The 22,444-nt window shown below is 36.6% G+C and overlaps 1 protein-coding gene across 1 annotated transcript in view; it reads left to right on the forward strand.

Moving 5' to 3' along the window:
* The first annotated feature begins 1,871 nt into the window (after positions 1-1,871).
* cnsta (consortin, connexin sorting protein a) overlaps positions 1,872-22,444 on the forward strand; it is a 55,677-nt gene continuing 35,104 nt past the window's right edge. The window contains exons 1-8 of the mRNA XM_039673268.2: positions 1,872-1,989; positions 6,354-6,777; positions 11,805-11,947; positions 14,687-14,717; positions 15,057-15,143; positions 15,229-15,328; positions 17,378-17,399; positions 17,502-17,595. Of these exons, the coding sequence (XP_039529202.2) occupies positions 6,429-6,777; positions 11,805-11,947; positions 14,687-14,717; positions 15,057-15,143; positions 15,229-15,328; positions 17,378-17,399; positions 17,502-17,595 (826 nt within the window). The 5' untranslated portion in view covers positions 1,872-1,989; positions 6,354-6,428. The remainder of the gene's footprint in view (positions 1,990-6,353; positions 6,778-11,804; positions 11,948-14,686; positions 14,718-15,056; positions 15,144-15,228; positions 15,329-17,377; positions 17,400-17,501; positions 17,596-22,444) is intronic.

Genomic DNA, 22,444 nt, shown 5'->3' on the forward strand with positions numbered 1-22,444 from the left:
GTCAAAACGTTCATAGTGTCAAAATTTAAATTAAGTATAGATGTAAACTGTACTTTTTGTGATTCAGAACCAGAGACTATCTTACATCTTTTTTGGTACTGTGGTCATACCAGAAAACTTTGGCAAGACATTTGCCAATTCATTGTAAATTATATATATAAAGACTTTGTGCTTTACTTCAAAGATGTTCTATTTGGATTTTTCATATTTGAGAAGCAATATGAGAATATTTTTTTTCTTTGCAACTTAATTATTTTGCTTGCAAAATATTTTATCCACAAATGTAAAACTATGAAAGTTACCCCCAATTTTTCTCACTTTCAAGAAGATGTTAAGATTTATATCAGAACTTTATCTACCTCTTGTAACCAAAAGGCTACTAAAACTTTGAATGTATGCTCATTTTTTGATGTGTTTGTATAAAAAGAGATTTTATTTTATTTTTTATTTTTTTGTCTTTCTCGTTAAATTCCAATGTAATGTAATATGTATCAATCCTTGAACCTCTGGCTCTTGTTTGTGGTTTTCAAAACCTTTCACTGTTGTATGTAAGTAAATGTTTAATAAAAAAAAAAAAAAAAAAAAAAAAAAATAACCTTTCAGAAGTCCAAATGCATTGGTTTGTGTCATAATAATGGTAACTTACGGTGATAATAATGGTAACTTTTAATGTTTTTTTTTTCTTTTCTTTTACAAAGATAACCCCTTAATGTCGTGTGTCAGCTGACGCCTTCGTCTTGTTGTTTTATGTTTATCTAATAAAATAATCTGCTGAATTCTATTTCATAAATAGATATTAATTTATGCGTAAAGGCCATTGCACACTGAGCACGAAATATTCGTATGCTTATTTTCGTGTTCGTCAGCTTAAAAATTCGTCACGCACAGAAACCTTGCACACCGAGTCCGTTGCGTATTTCTTAAACCTTTGCGGGAAAAAACGCAAAAATACCAAATGGATTCGTCAAGCAGTGAGGATGATTTTTGCCCTCTCTTATTGAAAAGGGAAGAAAGAGAAAATATTACGTCCATCCAATCCTGAAATTGCGCTGAGAGGAGAGTTCATTATCAAGGAGTTGCGAATTTATCCTGAGCGATTCAAAATTTACCTCAGAATGTCAGTGGGACAGTTCGATGCTTTGCTAGCGATTCAGGAGCCACATATTAAAAACAAGACCACCAATTTCCGTGAACCAATCGATTCTGAACGGAGACTGGCAGTGTGTCTGAAATGGACCAGGTATGGACACACACACACACACACACACACACACACACACACACCCGCGCGCGGCCCGTTGGAAGCGCTGGGCAGACATGACAGCTAGGCTGTTATTGTGTATATTGTGCCCAAATAATATTAGTTATCGAATAGGCTGCTCAATCACACCTTATTCGATCCTAAATTTCAATCTGATTGAAAGGGGAGGTTTATTAATTTCATAATCCAATATAGAGAAGAGAACATAAACACTTGATCGAATTGAAAACCGAAACTGAAAGCACGGCGCACATGTGCAATGATTTGAGGACGAGCTCCCCCTGGCCCTGAATTGTCAAAAGACCTCTCAAAATGCTGGCTCTGGATGCGAAAAACGCAGAAAATCGAACCCGATCCGATTAATTTTATGACGGACGAAAGTTTCGGAGGCGGTGTGCAAGCGTGACTGACATAACGTGACGTGAAGTCGAATTTTTTTTTAACGTGCGAAAATTTCGGATGCGAATTTCGGACTCGGTGTGCAATGGCCTTCAGTTGTAGACGCTCATCGAACCCACTCTCGATTGTTAACGGACCGCTCCAATATGGCGATGTCGGCCGATAATGAGGTATCTATGTACATTATACTATGAGCTGCGCAGACAGCTGAAGTACCCGGATGAGTGACAGGAAGAGCTGCGCAGATGTGCAGCAGCAACACAAACACACATCAGCCGACAGGCAGGAGCGCGGTTGCCTGTCCATCCTAATTCAAACCCGATCGATCTGTAAGTGCTGTATCTTATTTTCAATACAATATTCATGAAAGAGAATATCCGCTTGTGAAAAGCAAAATGAAACATGCAGCTTGTTGAACTAAAGGCTTGATGCACTTAGGATGCTATGCATGTTAGCGCTTGATTAATGACAGCTCCTTCTGCTCTATCCTTACCACCGGAACATTATGTGATAAATAGCGCTTCTGTTAGAAGTTAGACACTTGTGTTATGTGCAGTGGCGAAAGCGGCTTTTATAAACCTTTAGCTAACCCTTTTATATATGAATATGAGTCTATGACAGATGTTTTGATGCACGGATCATGTGTGGGTTATATATACCTTGATGGACACCCTGCATTATATAATATCCACATCTGTTTCCATCCAGCTGCAGCATGATATGTGTTGATCCCTTTTAGTTTATGGGCATAAATATGACAGGAAAAGTGAATGGGAATTGAAGTTTAAGCATTATTTGAAGTGTCACATCATGTGTCAAAACAGGATGAGTTATGTCTGCTTTATCTTGGTTCACTCAGAGCGTGACCTATGCATGTTATGCCAAAAATGTTTTGTTTAAGTAACTTTCTTTGTGCTCTTAATACAGTAAAATCGATCACTGTTGTGCTAGTAAAGCGATCGAGCCAGTTAACAGTGTCATTTCAATGTATTGACTTACCACAGAGGTCACAACCTTTCTTAAAGGTCAATTTTTGACATTTTTGTATTATCAATGTTATTACATAATAAGTGATAATATGCTGCGTTAGACTTGCGCATTATCATAAAATAAACCACTTCAGGGTGATGTAACATGATCTTGAGCACCATGTCACCTCTTACTGTTGCTTTTATGTACAAAAAAATATTACCAAATTAATATTTGATATTATTTAGTAATAATGAAAACAGTCATTCTTTAGAAATATCCATCTGCTTATACAATGTAATAGTGCCCATCCACTTTTTTAATGGTATTGTTTCCAGAAGTATTTTCCCATTATTTTTTTCTCTTAGGATTTAAAAATAGATAGATTGATAGATTGATTGATTGATTGATTGATTGATTGATTAATTTAACCCAACGGCTGGGTTTGTCCATGTTTGACCCAAAGTTGGGCTGAAACCACCCAGCATTTTTTAGAGTGTACATTTTTTTGCAAAATGGTTGTGTTCACACTTCTAGTTTGGTTGATACATTTTACTACTGTTTTGCTTACGTTCACTATCATCTTTAACTCTTAATCTAAAGATAGAAAACAAAAAAAGTCTTTAAAAGTCGAACATCCAAACCAATACTGTGCTTTGGGCTAAATGTGCTCGCTGTATGGACGTAGCCTACATATGATGGTATTTTGTCCGGTTTTTTTTTTTTTTGGTTCTTTGGTCAAGTGTCAACACACCCTATCTCTACATCGTTCACAGTGCATAATGGGAGTGGGCGGGTACCAAAGTGTTCTTTTTGCACAGTTTACTTGTTGTGATTCTCTGATTGGTGGAGATTTCTCTCCAGAATCATGGGTAATGTAGTTTTTCCACCACTATTGAACATGTTCATTTACAAAAATAAGTAAACGGCTTCAACAAAAACATTTACCATCAAGTAACAACCTCGTATCTCTATTCAGATGACTGACTAATCAAAATCAAGTATTCCAGTATGTTAATTAAGTATCGGAAATGTGTTCTATATAAGGAAGTTTTGTTATTATTGAAGTGGATTTCACAGATGGGTTTGAAGAACGCTGTGTTCATGTCAGACACATTTGTGTCTAGCTACTCCAGTCATGCTTGTTATTCAGGCTGAATAAACCTATTTCTCATCTCTCTCTCTCTCTCTCATTCTCCCCGCAGGCTTTAATGTTTTTAAAAGAGCTAATGAGAAACTGCAACTGTCTTTGATTATTAATGAATTCTCTCTTTAAAGAAAGCGGATGAATGAACATGGCAGCTCACATACCCAAATTTCCACCTGCCATAGCATGATCAACCTTATGTTATTCTGGCTCTGCCTATTTACATAAAACTTAAAGCGGTCACAAGCCCGACACACAATAGCTGTTAGTACTACTAGCAGTCAGTAAGGATTGATGCAAACGAACCCCACATGTGTCAAGCAGGTTTACCTGGCCCTTCTCGATGATGTGGTTTGGATGTGTGTAGGTGGTGTTACACCACAGGCACAGATCTGATGGTCACTGAGTCACTATATGTTGTCAGAAATGCGAATAAACTCCTTGGGGTCTGCTGTGAGTCAGTCTGTTCTTCTACAGGGCCAGATAACATCGGCTCCTCTAAACAAACAGCCAGGTTCCTTCCTAATGGCTACAGTTTGCTCTTTTATAATGATTCATTGGTAACATGATCAATTCTGACATAATGGTGGAGTTCTGTTTTACAAGGCAAGTTTAATTAGCACACTGGTAATTAAAAGTGTTTTACTTAGAAATTATTTGAAATTATCATAAAATATGCAAAAAATAAAAATAAAATAGATGGATTCAATTAAAAACGCATAACATATAGGGAAACAATAAGCTAATACAATTAAATCTGCTGTGTTTGTGGCTAGTCCATTAGCTTTGGGATCTTCTAAATATTTGTATACACTTAAAACTAGACTATAATTATGGATGGCTTGTGTTAAAACATAAACATTTTTCCAACACTGAGTTTTCACTAATTTACTGTGCGTCCAGTATTTGATGGAGTGAATATTTTAGTGGAAATTTAGCTTTTTATTTTTATATTTTCAGTTGTTTTTATTAGTTTAAGTTTAGTATTTTAGTTTGTTCTTTTGTCATTTATTTATTCAAATTTCCATTAATTTATATTTATTTCAGCTTTAGTTTCTGTAATTATACATCAACTTAATGTTATCTTAATGGAACTTATGTTATTTCAGTTATTTGCCAAGGCCACATTTCTCATTTCTAAAGTTTATATATATGTATATATATATATATACATTTAGACTAATGTTTTTTTAATTATTTATTTATTTTTTATTAATAAAATTTATTTTAATAGTTCTAGTTAACATACAACACTGGATTTAGCTCAGTTTGTTCATTTAGTACACATTGTTGTACACTAAGCATTATCAGTGCACGCAGTGACCTATAATCATTCATTCATTCATGTTTGCGGCTGCCAAATCCCCCCAAGCATGAAAAAACAAAACAGGTAGTCTGCTTTAAGATCTGTAAGATCCTGCATGATATTGCATAAGCTCTGTCATGAGACAGTATAGCAATAAGCATTATGCCCTTTCCCTTATAACAACCCAATGGGGACCCTCATGGAAAATCTCCATGGTGTATGAATTTACCATTCAGGGGAAGCTAACAATCAGTATGAGAGAGAGAAAGAGAGAGATAGCATATTGAATATAGAGCATTTTCAGCATCAGTTTATTACAGCAGACTAAGGGACACAGGACAGCAGGTTGGTGCTGATATATATGCGTTTATGAATGGCATGGTATTCATTTTACACAATTTTCTTTTTTTCTTGTTGTATCTGTTTGGTTATGAGCCAAATACTTACCTGTGTCACTTGTTCAGCATGTTTGCATGAAAAGGGTTGAATCCATCCATAAAGAATGACGAAAAACCTGATTAAGTGATTCATTTCGCATCACTCAGAAATGTTTACAGAAGTCTCTGAATGTTCCATATACTAAATGTTTTAGTTTAGTTAAAGATACTATTGCTAATAATTAAATGAAATGGTATATTGGTATTAGTAGATATTAATGAAAAAAAAAATATTGTAATTGTTCCCTCTATTTAAAAAAAAAAAAAACTTCTTGATTAATTTTATTTTTCTATTGTTGATTTTATTTATTTTTTAATATTTCACTTCTCATCCAATGAAAATGTGTAACTGATCACATATTCAATGAATGCAATCCTTCTTCAATGGATTAATATATATATATATATATATATAAAAATTAAATAAATAAATATATATAAATTAAATAAATAAATTACAAGTATTATTATTATTAATATTATTTTTTTTCCAAATTGTATATTAGATTTTCTAAATATAATGTTTAACATTCACATTGATTTCTATTTATTTTTGTTAAAACCATTTTTTTTTATTTCTTTTTGAAAAACTATCTCTAATGATATCATGTAATATGATATCAAACATGTGAGCTAAAAAAAACACATTGATAAAAAAATATATTTTTCATTTTACCTCTGAACAAAGCAGAACAAATGTAGAAATCTCAAGAGTTTTGATTCATGCTTTACACTCAACCAGCTTGAATTGAAATTATGGGTAAACTATGAGTCAGTTCTCTTAAAGGCCAGCGAGCTCATGGCCATTAAAGTGTCCCTCTGATTTGTTCTCAGCGGCTGAGCGGGAGCACCGTCGAGTGGCTGCGAGGGGTTCGAGTGGATCTTCATGCTCTCGGTCAGCTGGACCTTATGGAAGACGGACAGTGGCAGAGCGATGGCCCAGTGCGGCGGGCAGGACTAACTGACCCCGACCTTCTAAATGACTCCGAGTCCAGCCGCAGCCCGGACGAGAACCAGAACCGACTGGTGGAGGAGGCAGAGGAGGTGGAACAGGGGCCCCGTGGTGGACAGAAGCCCCTCAGACAGGATCATGCTAATAACAATAGTGATGATGAAGAATACGACAGCTCCAAGGTGGAGGACGATGAAGAAGAGGAAGAGGAGGAGGAAGAAGAGGTGGACAGCAACAGTGGCGCATACTCTCCAGAGCTGGATGGGCACATCCGAGACTCCCCGACACCCAGTCCCAGTCCTACAGGTGTGTGTGTGTGTGTGCTGTTTAGCAGTTGATTGAAACCAGGCTTAAAAGATGCCTTCATATTAAAACTCTACAACAGGGTATATTCACTCAGTATAGAGTCATGTGATATGTTAATTAAAACTACAACTAAAACGGTTAAAAAAACACTCTACAATCAGGTCCCGTTCGTTTACATTAGTTAAAGGGGTGGTTTTTCTTTGCATGATTCTGTTTATGGGGTGCAATATAACATGTATTCATGGTTTTTCTTTTTTTTAAAAGTCTTATTTTTCATAAATTTTACCTTTATTGTCAGCCGCGTCCTCTGAACGAGCGGTTGACTTCCTGAGTCTATGAAACCACTCCCTCAGAAACAGGCAGTGGGCTCAGATTGGTTAGTTTGGGCCGGTGTGTTGTGATTGGCTAAACTGTCGCTCACGTTGTCCGGAAGGTTAACGCCCATTACCTTTACGGGCGAAACGTGTGTGTGCTTCGGTCCAATGCAGAGCCGCTCTGGTCCAATGTACAGTAAATAATGGTGTCAATACTGCAGAATCAGAGCCAGATTCAGACCAAGAAAGCGGCGATGAAGAGAGTCAAGCAGAACCTCCCTAATTGTCGTTTGCCTATATATTTTTTTTAACTTTATACACGTTTGTTTTACACTGAGAGAGTCGGCATTGGTTTACATTCTTGATCAAATCGAAAATAACGGCATAAAGCACATGAAAAATACATTTAAAACATCAGTACTTATACAAAATTCAGGTCCATAATGTTTGTACGCGTTTGTCGTAGACACAAAATAGCATAACTAGTAGCCTATAGTGGCTATAAAGCCAGCGCTGGCATTTGATAAAACTAAAACACAAGGCTACGTCTGGAATTATACATGCAAATACATTTAAAATGATGAAGTCTTAGCCTACTTACAGGTTGTGACCCAACAACTGCTGCCTCTGGTTTTAAAGTTGGAATTGCTTCATGTTTTAGTAACAGTTTCTTGTTGAATCCGGCATTGAATTCGTGGAGATTCTTCCGTAAATGCGCAACACCAAGAGCTAAAGTACGATTGTCATTTTCAGGAACATAATCAAACATAAAGAAATATGCGCGTGCCCTTTTTTGCATGTTCCGGAAGGAGGGTTGATGTAAATGTGTGGGTTAGTGACTTCTAAAACCCAGCTGTAGTCCCAATCGAGTCGTTTTTGTAGGCATTAAACTTCCTGATTTTTAAAAGATGATATCTCTGCTTACATTGAACTTTCAGCACTCCAACTTTGCAGATACGGTTCAGGCACCAACAGCAACATTTTGCACTATTTAAAATGAGAAAAGTGAAATCGCAATCAACCCCCCCTTTAATCTATTATCTAACGTTAAATAACAATTGGGAAATACATTTGTTACAGTGTTTACTGTTTATGAATCTTTGTTAACATTAGTTAAAGGTTGTATCAGCGATTGTGGGTGACGTCACTTCTGTTTGTGTTTAAAGCGAGATCCCAAACAAACCCCTATAAAATCGGACATAAAAAACGTCAAAATATTAATAAATATTGCAGTAGTATATTAAGCTATCACCTACCCAAAGTGTGAATCTATCTGGTTTATTATGTAGCTGTTCTATCTTATTACATTATTTATTTAGCTTTCCATAAGCTACAAATTCTGTTTGGTCAAAAGTGCCATGGCTGAACAAATGAATAAGCTTTGCATGCTAAAAACAAATTTTGGTTAGTTCTCCTCATGTCATTCCTTATTAAAACGGATCCCACAGTGCATTAAGGCCCAGAGGAGAACCAGTTAATCAGTCCCAAAGCTTCACGGAATTAGAGCGCAATGTGAGATTCTCCTCGTGTTGACCTGGAATCAGTCATCCCGAGTTAAATGGATGTGTTGTTGAGCCATGTGTCAGTGCATGTGCGTGAATGTTCTCACACAAATACAAACCGCCAGCTCGCCTAGGAGTTAGTCTGCGCAGGTTTTTGTTCAGTCAAGTTTCTCATCTGCTACAGTGAGAATTTCTAAAGGAAGAGCTTGTCCTTTGCCAAAGATTGGAAAGTCTGTGGCATTGAATCATTACAACATATTATTCAAGAGTTCAGAGAAGTCAATGAGGTCTCATTGTGCACACCTGTACTGTATATTCCTTCCCCTAAACTAAAGTCACATAAAGAAATGAAGCTTGGTGACTTTATATGCTATTTTCTGTCAAAGTTTGCTAGGATAAATTAGATTATGCTACTAATCAAAAACTTACGATTATTAATTCATTCTTTCTGCTTGGTACGTTCAGGAACCAGGTCACACTTCTATACAAAAATACAAATTACTGATACTGGTCCTTGGACTTTAAGTTGTTTCTGAGGTACAACCTATAGTGTCATCCTGAATGCGTTTATTTGTCATTGGCTTGATCGGGCTGTGGGTGGAGAAGCTTTTCTGTTGTCTCTGAGGTGTCAGGCACCGTGAGTAATAGCGCAAGACTTGTTTCTACTTTTGCTGTAGAGCAAGTGATTGTATCCCATTGTTGTCGTGCACCTTTCAGACAGGTTTGAGTGACATGAATAATACGGGACAACCCATAGAGGTAGATGTGTCTACAAGCACTGGGTGCTGCCGCTCCATTCAATTTAAAGGTACAATATGCAGGATTTTTGGAGTAAAATATCCAAAAACCACTAGGCCAATGTTATATATTTTGTTTAGTTGATTACTTACAATATCCCAAATGTTTCCAACTATTTGTAAATCGTGAGAAAATTGCGATTTTTTTTTTTTTTTTTTAACCAGGGAAGTCGCCAGTCAATGACGTCATATCTGCGTTAACCCCCGGTTTCCGCCAGATTTGACCTCGTACTGCAATAGTAACCATGGCGACAGACGTGGACAACTGGGTCGGTTATGCCTGTTATGCATGCTCAACAGCGTGAGCGTCCCTAGCAGGGTTTATTTCGAACATTATGACCATTTTGCCTGTGACGCTGGTATACGTCTAGTAATCGTACCCTGCTTCATACCACAGTCATGTTAAAAAAAATCTATGTATTCACTCATCCATAAAAGATCCATCAGCTTGACAACAAGATCCATAATTCCGCTTAATGTGGAACATACGTCATTAATATACATACACCTTTGTTATTGTAAGATGTTAGCGACCCCTGGTGGCGAAACAATCTTGCATATTGTTAGCCTGGCAAGCCAGACCTATCAAGATGTTAGGTCTGGGAACTCACAATTGGCATACCTCAATCTGAGGGGCGGGATAAAAGGTTGTCTTTCAATATCCCTCGGCACGCAATAGGATAGCGCCACAACCAGCAACCAGAGCAACGAACGGTTGTGGATGAGTGAGTCCAATGCGTTTTCCCTCCAGCGGAGCAAATTGATATTTAAAACTTTTGCCGTATCCGGTCGTCAAAACTCCGAACACATGACTTAAGTGACGTTCTCTTAACTCCAAGTCATCCAGAGTCGCGGCCAAAGCCGAATCGAGAGACCGCTGTTCGCCAGCAGCATCTTGTTTGTTTTTAAGTAGCAGGGAAATCACCAATGGAAAATCACGGCGCAGAACCGTCACAACTCTGCTGTCATTGTGTTAAGCCTGCCCATAGACATATACACTAGACCTCACCTGGGGGTTCTAAGCATGCGTCAAAACCGCCGCCATCTTGGAACAGGGGTCTTGTCATAGGAAGTAGCTAGGTAACGCTGCTATCTCTGCCTTTACTTCGAATTCATTGATGGTGGCGGACTTTTGTGCAGCGTATGATGTTCACGGATGAAATCTGAACTAGGAAGAATGTTTAAAAAAAAATAAAAATAAATTCTTTCTGGAATCAATGATAAATACATGTCTGACCGTTGGAACAAACCAAAAAAACAAGAAAAATCACATTCATGATGATTTATGGTGATTTTATTTGCGTTAGACCTGTCTACTACATTGACGCTGATGCATTAAAGTGGAGAGGCTCCCCTGTTTCAAGATGGCGGCTCTATTGACGCATTTGTTCCAATGAACTGCGTCTAGAGGTGCGTCTAGGGTGCGTCTAGATTTCTAGGCTAGCATATTGTACCTTTTAAAGGGACATTTTAGATGCCTTTGTGTTAGATGTATTGTAATGAACTTTGAAGGACTTGACACCAATTTCAACTAAAAACGTAAAACTTTGTATGTTTTGAGCATTTATTTATGCAACAAACTTTTGTAAACGGGTTTCAAAGTGTGAGGTTTTGAAAATTGTCCCGTTATCGTCTCCGTGTAAACTACACAAACGTGAAAATGGTAAAACAGCGATATCATGCGTATGTTCAGTCTGTAGGCGCGTAGTGTTTCTTTATAATGTAACATCGCCAACTACTGGCCTGGCAGCAGAATACAGTGTTGTTAGTCGTTTTTCACAGATCTGTGTGAACGGGGATTGCTTCGATGTTGTCGTCTATACGAGATGCAAAGGAAAACCTTTCCCATTTTTAGTACGTCGTTGTCATGTAAACGCACCCTTAGATAACCGCATCAGGGTTATTAATGTTAACTAAAATTAAACCTATAAAAAGAAATGTGTTAAATAAAACAAAGTTGAAATAATCTGAAATCCATTATAAAAGCATTAGACTAAATTAAACTTTTAAAAAACTAAATTGACAACTAATTGAAACAGGTTGATATTTGAAGCACTCAAATAAAAAATGGGATAAAATAATAAAATGGAAATAAATAGATTAAAACTGAAATAAAATCAAATTAAACCATAATAGTAATATATAAATAATAATAATATGACAAAGGTACATTACAAAATGGCTAAAAATGAAAACTGCAAATATAAAAAATAAAAGACAATTCATTATATTAATTAAAACTATAAATAATCCTACTGTATAAATAATACTAAAATGAAAATGAACCACATAAATTAAAGTCCATTGGTAATAATAATTCTGCTGAAATGCCATACAGTTAGTGTTACTTGAGTGAAACCATAGTCGATTTTCTGTGTCAACACTTTTTAAAGATGATGTTGTTGTTTTTCCAGTGTCAGAGGGTCTCGTCAGCCCTGAAGGACCTCCTCAGGGCGATGCTGGGTCCCCCCAGGGCTTCGGACGCCCCCTGTCGTCATCTCTCCAGGAGCTGGGGGAGCAGGGAGACCACCCTCTTCTGCCACACTGCCTCCATCAGGTCTCATACTAATGTTGTTCATCTTCTCTCTGGGGCTCTTCACAGGGCACTTAACCACGGGTTATTGTCATTCTAAACCCCGCTTTAAACCTCGGGTAAAGGAATATTTCACACATGTAATTTAAAAGCAGGGTTACCACCGTTTGTGCACTGTTAACCCTGTATTGTGGTGCCAAACATGTGCAGGGTGCAAGAAATACGGTGTCAGATAATTTCGATTAGATGCTTAGCAACAATCATGTGTCGTTTAAACAATCACTTCAGCATTTGATGAAGAAGAAAAAAGTCAAATGGTTCCGAAAAGTCCATTCAGAAAACAACTTGATAGTACAGCCAGCTATGTATGATACGGGACAGGTGAATGCTAGAGGCTAGAGCTTCTATGTAAACAGGTCGACACCATATATATGCAAATAAGGATGTTAAACCAGGGTTTAAGAATGTACAATGTGAAACGGCAGCTTTTGAATACCCAGGATTAATTGTTAACCTCGGATAAAGTAAAAGCAGTGCGAAACGTGATGCAAGATCCAGGATTTCGTTTACCCGGGGTTTAGGATAAACTATTTGAAGAGTGAAAAAAACTCATGCGTGCCTTTGAGTAATGTGGTGTTAAATTAAATGTTGTTGAAGTAAATTTCATCTCTCACCATTCATTCATCAGTGCGTGATCGTTCGTTTCTAACAGACTTTATTTGGATATGATGCAGTATTTAATTTCACGGGAATCAAAACAAGACAGTAAGGGATTGATAGTTCACTTTGAAATTAATTTTTGGTTTGTTTTATCCTCCCTCAAGGGCATCCAAGATGTAGGTGTCTTTGTTTCCGCAGTAGTTTCAATTTTGATATTTTTAGGTCAAACCGTTCGTGTCTGTCAGTCATATAATGGAGGTCTATGGTCACCACCTCAAAGAGCATGCATAGAGAAGTCCAAATTAAACACGATTTAATGACTCGTAAATGTAAGTACACATTGATGGCCTAAAACACGAAATGAGCGGTTTGTGTGAGAAAACCTTGTTTTTTTTTCCCTCTTGTTACCACAGCCACAAAGCGCCCCTGCCCTCAGATCACTTGGATGTGGCTGTGGTTACTAGAGGAAAAAACTATATAAATACGGTTCGTTTTCTCACACAAACCGCTCATTTTGTGTCTTAGGCCATCAATGTGTACTTACATTTACGAGTCATTAAATCATGTTTAATTTGGACTTCTCTGTGCATGCTCTTTGAGGTGGTGACCATAGACCTGCATTATGTGACGTGACAGACAAGAACGGTTTGACCTAAAAATTTAGTTTGACGCCTACATCTTACAAAATAATAAATCATAAAAAATAAAAAATAAAAATACAGATTGGATGCATTGCCTATTTTGGGCAGTGAGATGGGAAACCTTTTCTTCTCATTTTCCAAGTTGATTAGGCTGTTGAATAGAAATGTTCTTTGGTGAATAGAAAGTTTGAAACAACAGCATTTATTTGAAATAGAAATCTTTAGCAGCATTACAAATGTTTTTATGGTCACTTTTGTTCACTACCAGTAGATGGTGCAAACCTCTGATTTCTTCAGGCTAAGCTAATGTGCGTGAGCCAGATCATGAGATGATGAATGTGCCTGGACTGTTCCACATGGTTCATTAATAAGCTTGTGTTAGTCTGATGTTACTGTTGGCCAGTGCTGATAACATTGACTGATAGCAGAACATGAAGTATCTGATAGGAAGCAGAATAACCAGCACCTTAAATGGTCAAGCTCTATTAAATGTTGATTTGAGCTTGACCTTATTCAACATGTTTTACAAGAACTAGCTCAGATGTGCAGCTGGGTCTGTATCATCCCGAGGAGAGGTTTATAAGGAGCTACAAGACAACTGTCGAAACTGCTCACATGTATTTCCCTGTGGATTTTTGTTCTTATAAGAGATTTTAAAAGGATAACTGGATTTTTTTTTTTCAGTGTACCATGTAGACATACTCTAAAATGAACATTAACAACAAAGCTACTTCCCCAGTAGGCTGCAAAAGTGAGTCATTCAGAAATCAGCATATGATCCATAATTATGTCAATAGACATGACCTCTCATGTATGTTTCTATGCCTGTTCAGGCTGTGAACGGTAATTTGAACTACGTCAGTAGAAGAGATTTTGAGTGATTTAGTGATTAATGTAGTGATTTTCACCCTGACTGTCGCTGACTTTACTTCGCAAGGAGTTTGAAGAGAGCCAATTTCATGAGTTTTACTCGGATGGCAATAATGTGCATGCGGGTGGAGTAGAATAAATGCTGTCTGAGTTTAAAGGGATAGTTCACTTTGAAATACATTTTTGGTATGTTTTAGCTTACCTCAAGGGCATCCAAGATGTAGGAGTCTTTGTTTCCGCAGTAGTTTCAATTTTTATATTTTTAGGTCAAACCGTTCATGTCTGTCAGTCATATAATGGAGGCCTATGGTCACCACCTCAAAGAGCATGCACAGAGAAGTCCAAATTAAACTAAATTTAATGACTCGTAAATGTAAGTACACATTGATGGCCTAAGACACGAAACGAGCGGTTTGTGTGAGAAAATGAACAGTATTTATATCGTTTTTTACCTCGTACCTCGTTTACCTTATATCGTTCATCCAATGCATTATTGTAATGATTTTGAGTTACTGTAGAGTCTTACCTAATGATGCTTTTCACTGTGTAATTGAATGCATAATAACTCAAGGCTAAATTCATTTCTTTACAGATTGCAGAGTCATTTATGCACAAGGAGGACTGTATCCTTAATGTTTTTAATTGTTTGCATGTCTAATAATACAAGGTGCTGCACAATGATATGTTTGAACAGCCTTTGGGGTTTTATTGATGCTTGTTCCATTATAGCTCCTAATATATACCCGATTGCCTTTGCTATTGTAACAGAATCAGGGATGCTTGCAATGTTTATGGAAATAGAGCTTTTTATTGTATTACTTTTAGTGCACTACTGCAACCAATCGGCGTCTTGTAAGATAGTATTTCACTGTAGCATTCTTTAGGTCCGGTGTTGTAAAGTGCATTGGTGCTTTGGGGTTTCCCACTTGCTGTGGTTTTTCCTGAACCAGAGCATTTTCCAGATGAGAGAGCACTCAGGTTCATCCAGTTAGAGAGACTCTATCATGAACGTCTCCTGTCCAACCTCTCCGCTCTACAGCAACTGTGGGGTGAGTGGCTTCTGGTTGACCGTTACTCAGATGTTCTTCTTTTTGATTGAACACCTTTTAACTTGCTCTTTGTTTCTGTGATCAGAGAGGAGATCGGTTGGCCGGTGTCAAGACAGGCGAGAAGACGGAGACCTGGAGGCTGAACACCTGGAGAAACTGAGACACATCTGCAGAACGCACAGGCAGTGAGTGCACGATGCACATGCATGCTACGTTAGTTCAGCCACAGATCAGGTCAACTTTATTTATTCATTTTTTTTTTTTTTTATTGCACACTTCATTAGTTTTTTCACTAGCATTTATTTTGCTTCATTTATGTTATATTTGTTTTATTGCTTGCTACATTAGTTTAGTCAAACAGTCGACTTTATTTGTATAAAGTACTGTGAGTATTATAAGTATTTTTATACAGAAAAGTATGTTTTTTATATTATTGCACATGTCAGCAGTTCACCCACACAGATCAGTGCAACACTTTTTTTTTTTTTTTTTTGCATACTACATTAGATAAGGCCAACTTTATCTTTTTTATTTATTTTTATTTTATTTTATTTATTTTTGTTTATTTTATTGCACCCTTCAGTAAGCCTAAGGCAACACTATTTTATTTTATTTTATTTTATTTATTTATTTAATTATTTTTATTTATTTATTGAATGTTAGATTAGTTCAGTCACAGAGATCAGGTCAACACTTTTATTTTGCTCGTGTTATCATGTCAGCAGTTCACCCACACAGATCATGGCAACACTTATTATTTATTTATTTTTTATTTATTTTTTTTGCATACTACATTAAATAAGGTCAACTTTTTTTTATTTATTTTATTTTTTTTATTTATTTATTTGTTTATTTTATTGCACACTTCAGTAAGTCAGTCACAGGCAACACTTTTTTATTTTATTTATTTATGTTTCATTTATTTATTTTTATGTTTATTGCATGTTAGATTAGTTCAGTCACATAGATCAGGTTAACAATTTTATTTTATTATTATTTTCATATTTTATTGCATGCTACATTAGTTTAGTCACATAGAGAAGGTCAACACTATTTTATGTTAATATTTATTTTATTTATTTATATTTCTTGCACGCTACTTTAGTTCAGTTGCATAGATCAGGTCAACGGCATTTTTTTTTTTTTTTTTTTTTTTTTTGCACACTACATTAGTTTCACCACACAGATCAGGTGTAACCATTTTTATATTATTTTATTTATTTTAGCTCTAAACTACTTTCTTAAAGCAACACTATGTAACTTTTTTACCTTAAAATAATGTTTCCAAAATCGTATCAGTGGTTCAACAAGTCGTAACAGGGTGAAAGGCACTTCTACCATAACCCGACGGGGTCTGTATCACTTTTACTGGCATTATAGAACTCCAGATTCAGGTAGTAACCCGAGCACAATAAGAACTACAAAATTCGACTGCTTTATGTCAAGCGCGACAATAGTCATTATTTCATTTTTCTTCGTTTCTGATGTTGCAATACATCATCCTTTCATGAAATCATGTAACATACTTTACCTTTTCTGTGGACATTGGTCATTCCAAAGCCGGTGCTGGATAAACAACGAGTGTGTGTGCGACGGTAGGCTAAATTATTTACGACAGCGGTAATGGGCAATTTCGTTTCCAACCAGTAGGGGGACCGCAGAGGAAAAGTTACATGGTGTTGCTTTAAAAATTTGAAATTAATTTTGCTTCCCCAAAAGTTTTCTCTTTATAATCTATACCTTCTTAGATCAGGTGTCCCATGGAGTTTGAGCTCTATAAAAATATGTTAGCATTGCTGTAAATGGAGTACAAGTAAATGTTGAATCTTTCGAGCCACTACACAATTTAAATGCGGGGTAAAAACTGTGTCTTTCTGTCCTATTAATTTGGGCCAGACACTTTCAACGGGAGCCGCACCTGAGCTTCTCTCTTTCCCCTGCTAAATTTAGCCAGTCTGTTTCTCATTTCTGCTTTCTAGCTGTGGTTTGGACTCTTCGGAGTCCTGTAATGGTTTAAACATATGGCCCATTGCTGTGCTTTCAGCAATTTGAGACAAGTGCTAGAGTTTCAGTATGGGAAATGTGCCGTGCTAATATTAGATTCCCGCTGAGCAGAGCGACCTTAGATTTGCACGTCGACCGTCTACGAGAGAGATAAAGAAAAAAAAATAAGAATACTACAAGTCCTTAAGATGATTTTGACTGACTCTTCACTATTTCTCATCTTTTTTCAGACCTGCACGAAGTATTGAGAAGGTAAGACGGCCTCTTTGATGCGCATGTTTGGGACTCCATGTGGATATGTGTGTAATGTAACAACAGAGGGTGAAAGTCAGTGTTTTCTGTGTGTGTTTATAGTGTGAGGTGTCCAAAGTGCAAAGAAACAGTGTGAGCAGAGAAACACTGAGAGGAGAGCAAAACCTGATCACGCAAGTGCTTTCATGCAGCTCAGGTGAGTTTATTTCACCAATGACAGACCAGATCACATAAAATAGATCATGACTTTATCAATTGCTTTATCAATTTAACATGTTCATTGTTTTAAAAATATATATGAAGGGATTTTCCTACCATCTGAGCAGTTACCACAATTGTATGTATTTCTGTGAAAAACAGGATATTCAGCGTGAAATAGGGCAGGACTTTTACATATCAGGATTTGGTTGGATAAAAACATTTGGTAACACTTTACAATAAGGTTCGTTAGTTAACATTAGTTAACTACATTAGTTAATATGAACTAATAATGAATAGCACATATACAGCATTTGTTAATCTTTGTTAATGTTATTTTCAACATTTACTAATACTTGATTAAAATCTTGTTAATGCACCATGAACTGACATGAACAAACAATGAACAGCTGTATTTTCATGAACTAACATTAACAAAGATGAACAAATGCAGTAACAAATGTATTGCTCATGGTTAGTGCATGTTAGTTAATACATTAACTAATGTTAACTAATGAACCTTATTGTATAAAGTGTTACCAAACATTTTGATAACATATTGATAAATATTGTTTTTCCTCATTGGTTATATCAGCGCAAAGTTGTGGAGAAAGTTATAGTATTTGAATGTGTTTGTGTAAATGAAATTGCAATGAATTGTGGCAAATAAATCTATTTGACATTTATTAAGAAAGCAAATATAGGGTAATAGAGTAAATAAAATTGTTTTGTTATTTAATTTACTAATTTAATTCATTTCATATTTTAATAGATTAGACCTAGATTAGACCATTTCATATTGTAATAGATTAGACCTTACAGATTCCTATTAAGAAACAAATAGATTTAATATAATCTAAATTAAATAAAAATCGAATTAATTAAATAAAGCAAATAATTATTCAGAGGTGGAGAAAGTTCCAATATTTGTAGATGTTCGTGAAAATAAATGTTCACTGAATTGTGGCAAATAAAACAACTTAATATTTATTAAGAAAGTAAATAGGGTAAATGAATTAATTAAATTATGTATTTTATTTAATTCATTAATTTCATATTATAATATTAGAAGTTAACACCCAGGCTACGTGCACTTGCTAAATTAGACTTTACAGATTCCTTCTACAAATTGATTTTAATTTAAATTCATTAAAAATGAATTAAACAAACTTATTTAACACCTAGTTTAAACCTTGTCTACTGTACATTTAGAACTAACCAATTCCTTTCAATAAGCATTCTTTCATCGTCTCTGGACAGGACAAACACCATGTCCCCTTCTAGTACACACACACACACACACACACACACACACACACAGGAGTTAAAAGTTAAAGTTCCCTTCTGTCCCTCCAGATCATGCTCACGATCATGCCTTATTGATGAGACTCTCTTTCTCACTAGCTCTCGCAGCTGATGTGGTGCTGGACTATGTTACCTGAACACCGTGTTACTCGCATTGAGTTCCATGACCCGGTTTCACTTTTACACGCCAGGCATGGCAGCACCACACACACATTTTGTCACTCTTGCAGCACCCTCTGCCCGGCCACCTGTTCTGGGGTCTGCTTGGCCGGGACTCCAGCAGCAGGTGCATCTCACCCTACGAGACACATGAGTTCAAGATTGATGGCATTCCCTTGTTCATGCAGAATTCTGGTCCAAACGTTCGTCCTAATATCATGCCTCCTGTTGTTAGATGTCACTGTGTGTTCGAAGTTGGCTTTAACTGTGGTTTCTGATTGTCTGATGCGTTTCAATTCATCAGAAAACCTTTCAAAGAAAAAAATCAACACTTTTTGCAAATGTGGCAATGAGAAAAAAATGCTGTGGCCAGGCTAAATGATTATTTTCATGTTATGGCCAGTAACTCTATACAATATTCAATATTATACATCTGTGGTATTTTGTCTGTTAAAAAAATCAAAAAAAAAAACGCATCAAAACCTTAAAGGAGTTGTTCACTTTAAAAAAAAAAAACTTTTGCTGATAATTTACTCACCCCCATGTCATCCAAGATGTCCACGTCTTTCTTTCTTCAGTCGAAAAGAAATTAAGGTTTTTGATGAAAACATTCCAGATTTTTCTCCATATAATGGACTTCAATGGGAACCAAACGGTTCAAGGTCCAAATGAGAGTTTCAGTGCAGCTTCAAAGGACTTTAAACGATTCCAGACGATGAATAAGGGTCGTATCTAGTGAAACGATCGCTCATTTAAAAAATAAATAAAAAAGTTTAAATTTTATAAGCTCAAATGCTCACCTTGCTCTGTTCTGTGATGAGTGTTCGTGACTCTCCTGTTCAAACTCGTTCATCAAAATTAACAAATCTTTTATCGAGTCATGACTCGAAGGGTCCTAGATAAGACCCTTATTCATCGTCTGGTGTCGTTTAAAGTCCTTTGAAGCTGCACTGAAACTCTCATTTGGACGTTGAACCGTTTGGTTCCCATTGAAGTTTATTATATGGAGAAAATCCTGGAATGTTTTCATCAAAAACCTTAATTTCTTTTCGACTGAAGAAAGAAAGACATGGACATCTTGGATGACATGGGGTTGATCAAATTATCAGCAAAAGTTTTTTTTTTTTTTTTTTTTTTTTAAAGTGAACTACTCCTTTAAATAATTCAACTTAGGTGAAACTAATATATTATATAGACTCATTACATGCAAAGTGAGATATTTCAAGTCTTTATTTGTTATCATTTTGATGATTCTGGCTTAGTTTATGAAAACCCCAAATTCAAAATTAGAATATTGTGAAAAGGTTTTCATAGCTGTAAGCCATAATCATCAAAATTGTAACAAATAAAGGCTTGAAATATCTCAATATCTCACTTTGCATGTAATGAGTCTATATAATATATTGGTTTCACTTTTTAAGTTGAATTAATGAAATAAATTAACTTTTGCACAATATTCTAATTTTTCGAGTTTCTCCTGTAGCTTACTTGTAACTGTCGCAGCCTCATATAAACACAGCTGATTCACACATGGAATCTCCTTTAAGATGATAAAATACCCTTTAAAGCAGTCATTCCCAAAGGCGGGGTCCCGACCCACAAGTGGGTCGCGGGAGATTTTGTCTGGGTCGCCAAGTCGAGCACTATTTTTCAGTGTTCTATAGGCTACTCTCTAGATCAGGGCTATTCAATTGGCGGCCCGCGGGCCAAGTGCGGCCCGCCAATCATCACCATACGGCTGAGGGCACCTCAACCTCCCTCTCCTCCTATTTTCTGGTGGTGCGGCTAAATTCGGTTAGATATGCGCGTCGCCGCAGTGGCGCGTGCAGCTGGATGACTATAGCCTACGCACTGTGTGTGCACCATAAGCGCTCCGACGGACCTGAGAGAAACGTTTACAGTCCGAATATTTCAGCAGTTCTTGTTATGTGTGTCCCGTATTTCTGTCGACTGAACCAGCGATATTAATCATTCGTTGGTTTGATTATTTCCTTTCCATGAATTGGCCAAACGCGCGTGCATAACGGTCTGAAACGATTCTGATTTGTTCACCTGAAGCGGTTTCTCGGTCAAAGAGAGAACAAAATAGCGCTGGTTTCAGTCGTTTCACTAGTTTACTTTGAACTAGGCTGCACGAGTGCACGGTCCAGTGGATAACGGAACGCAAAGCTTAAAGGAGTTGCGTTTACTCCCGGTCCCGGACACTATTATTAAACAGTGTTGCGACATCCAGAGAAGCGTTTCCATCGGACACTCTCTCTTACAAACCACAAATCACTCAATGATTTTAACTAGTTTTAAATTGGATGAAACAGTCTTAACATTCCCAACACTACCGATGAGGTAAATAGAAGAAACATGAACAAAGTTAGAAGACTAAATGCCCTAATCACCACCCTTACAAACATTTACCATATAATAGCCTATGTAATAATTTACCATGGTTTGGGCATAAATGTGGAATATTTATATTGAATACTATCTTATAGTCATTTATATTGCCTTAGATTTATTAGGGGGGTAGAGGAACACATAATTAATTGTGTGTACCTATAGTTTTTTTTTTTTTGCCTGTTTAGGCATTTTTTATACAGTGGTAGTGAGCCATGCATGGTTACAAAGTCTCACTGTCAGGATATTAAGCCTATAATAATTATTATAGTAAATTATGTACACTGTAACGATGAGAATATGAAAACAATGAGATGCCCTGTCAACTCTTCCTTTCTCATTTCATCTCTGTATTTCGCTTATTGTCAACAACAGGTTAATAAAAAAAAAGTGCTTTGTCAAATATCTGTACCTCTTTTAAATAGTTTACTGGAAGCTTAACTGACCTTAAAAAATGGTCATACATATTTTGTTAATGCATAAATTCTCTTCGTGATATATGAACTATATGGGCCTAATGTTTTTTGGGTCACAAGGATTTATCGACTTTAAAATGTGGGTCCCCAGAAAAAAAGTTTGGGAAACACTGGTCTAGAGCCTCCATTTTTGCACTCGGGACTAAGTCTCATTGCCCTCTTTCAGAATCCAGAGTTTTGAGAAGATTGGGGAAACTTAATTTTTGCCCCCCCCCCCCCCCCCCCCCCCCCCCCCCCCGAAAAAAACATAAGGGGTACCACTGTCGGTTTTTTTTTTTGGGTCGAAATTTTGAGTTTCGATATCTCAGCTCTGGAAGGGTCTAGAGCCTCCATTTTTGCACTCAGTCTCATGGCCCTCTATCAGAATCCAGAGTTTTGAGAAGATTGGGGATACTTAATTTTTCGCCCGAAAAAAAAAAAGTAAGGGGTACCACTGTCGTTTTTTTTTTTGAGTTGAAATTTTGAGTTTCGATATCTCAGCTCTGGAAGGGTCTAGAGCCTCCATTTTTGCACTCA

The sequence above is a fragment of the Pimephales promelas genome, chromosome 15 (genome assembly GCF_988280905.1).
Source record: "Pimephales promelas chromosome 15, fPimPro1.hap1.1, whole genome shotgun sequence".
NCBI classification, from domain to species: domain Eukaryota; kingdom Metazoa; phylum Chordata; class Actinopteri; order Cypriniformes; family Leuciscidae; genus Pimephales; species Pimephales promelas.